Source organism: Poecilia reticulata, linkage group LG22 (genome assembly GCF_000633615.1).
Source record: "Poecilia reticulata strain Guanapo linkage group LG22, Guppy_female_1.0+MT, whole genome shotgun sequence".
NCBI lineage: Eukaryota > Metazoa > Chordata > Actinopteri > Cyprinodontiformes > Poeciliidae > Poecilia > Poecilia reticulata.
Genome location: NC_024352.1, coordinates 23,662,019 through 23,663,498, shown reverse-complemented (window position 1 = coordinate 23,663,498; position 1,480 = coordinate 23,662,019). Strand labels below are relative to the sequence as shown.

The following is a 1,480-nucleotide window of genomic DNA, read 5'->3' as shown; positions in this document are numbered from 1 at the left end:
TCCCTCATCGAAGGTGTCCACCAACGGGTTCGAGGGTTGCCGCCACGACAGGCACCAACAACCTTGCGGCCGCAGCTCCGATAAGCCGCCTCGGCAATGGAGGTACGGAACATGGTCCACTCAGACTCAATGTCCCCCACCTCCYCCRGAACGTGTTTGAAGTTCTGCCGGAGATGAGAGTTGAAGCTCCGTCTCACAGGGGACTCYGCCAGACGTTCCCAGCAGACCCTCACTACATGTTTGGGGCGCCAGCTTGCTCCCCCACCACCGGAGCCAACTCACCACCAGGTAGTGGTCAGTGGACACTTCCTCTCTTCACCCGAGTGTCCAAGACATACAGCCGCAGATCAGATGAAACGATGACAAAATCGATCATCGAACTGCGGCCTAGGGTGTCCGGGTCCCAAGTGCACATATGGACGCCTTTATGCCTGAACATGGTGTTCGTGATGGACAATCCGTGACGAGCACAGAAGTCCAACAACAGAACACCACTCGAGTTCAGATCGGGGGGGCCGTTCCTCCAAACCACGCCCCTCCAGATCTCACTGTCATTGCCCTGATGAGCGTTGAAGTCCCCCAGTAGAACAAGGGAGTCCCCAGGAGGGGCATTCTGCAGTACGCCCCTCTAAGGACTCCAAGAAGGGTGGGTAATCTGAACTGCTGTTCGGCCCGTAAGCACAGACAACAGTCAGAACCCGTCCCCCAACCCGTAGGCGGAGGGAGGTAATTAAAGTACCCAAAAATTTTACTCAAGTAAGTACACTACTCAAGTACACTACTGCAACGTGGTTTTACTCAAGTAAAAGTAAAAGGTAGCCAAGAAATCACTTAAGAGTAAAGCAGTAAAACGTCTACTCTAGTTGGGAGTAACTGACAACATTATCAATCATTTAATAATTAAAAATGACATAATCAGATGGATCAAAATATAAAAATGTTGGTATTTTAAATGCATTAATTTATATAAGTGACAAAAAGTAAAAATGTGTTTCCAAATCAGTTTCTTTAAATAAAAACTTATGAAACTATAAGAAAAACTGCAGGTGTGTTTTTCTATGTCTGGTGAATTTTTGGTTAATACATGTTTGTTTTTCATTCAGTGGGTAGAAAATCCAGAGATTTTACCCAAGTAAGAGTAGAAAAACTTTATAATAAAATTACTCTCAAGTAAAAGTGAAAAGCACAGCATAGTAAAAATACTCCCAAAAGTATTTCTGGTTCAAAAAAGTAAGTGTAACTAGTTTCTACCCGACTCGGTGAGTGTTTGTTTCTCTGGTAATGTCGATATTCTTACCGTGTTCAGCACAGAAGCACGTTTCTTCTTCACCACCACCGGTGAGTCCACGTCACTCAGGGTCTTAGACTGGCAGAAAAGAACAAACATTTTATGTAGCATGCTAATGCTAATGCATCCTCGTTACCGTGGCAACCAGAGCTAGCGTGAAAAGGACGCGCTTTGTGATGGCTGCTTTTTTTT

General features: G+C 45.6%; 1 protein-coding gene across 2 annotated transcripts in view; it reads right to left on the bottom strand.

The window, feature by feature from the left end:
* Window positions 1-1,480, bottom strand: part of fancm (FA complementation group M) — a 49,780-nt gene that overhangs the window by 7,562 nt on the left and 40,738 nt on the right. For both annotated transcript variants that reach the window (XM_008399922.2, XM_008399923.2), the window contains exon 16: window positions 1,298-1,366. In XM_008399922.2, coding sequence (XP_008398144.1) covers window positions 1,298-1,366 — 69 coding nt within the window. The remainder of the gene's footprint in view (window positions 1-1,297; window positions 1,367-1,480) is intronic.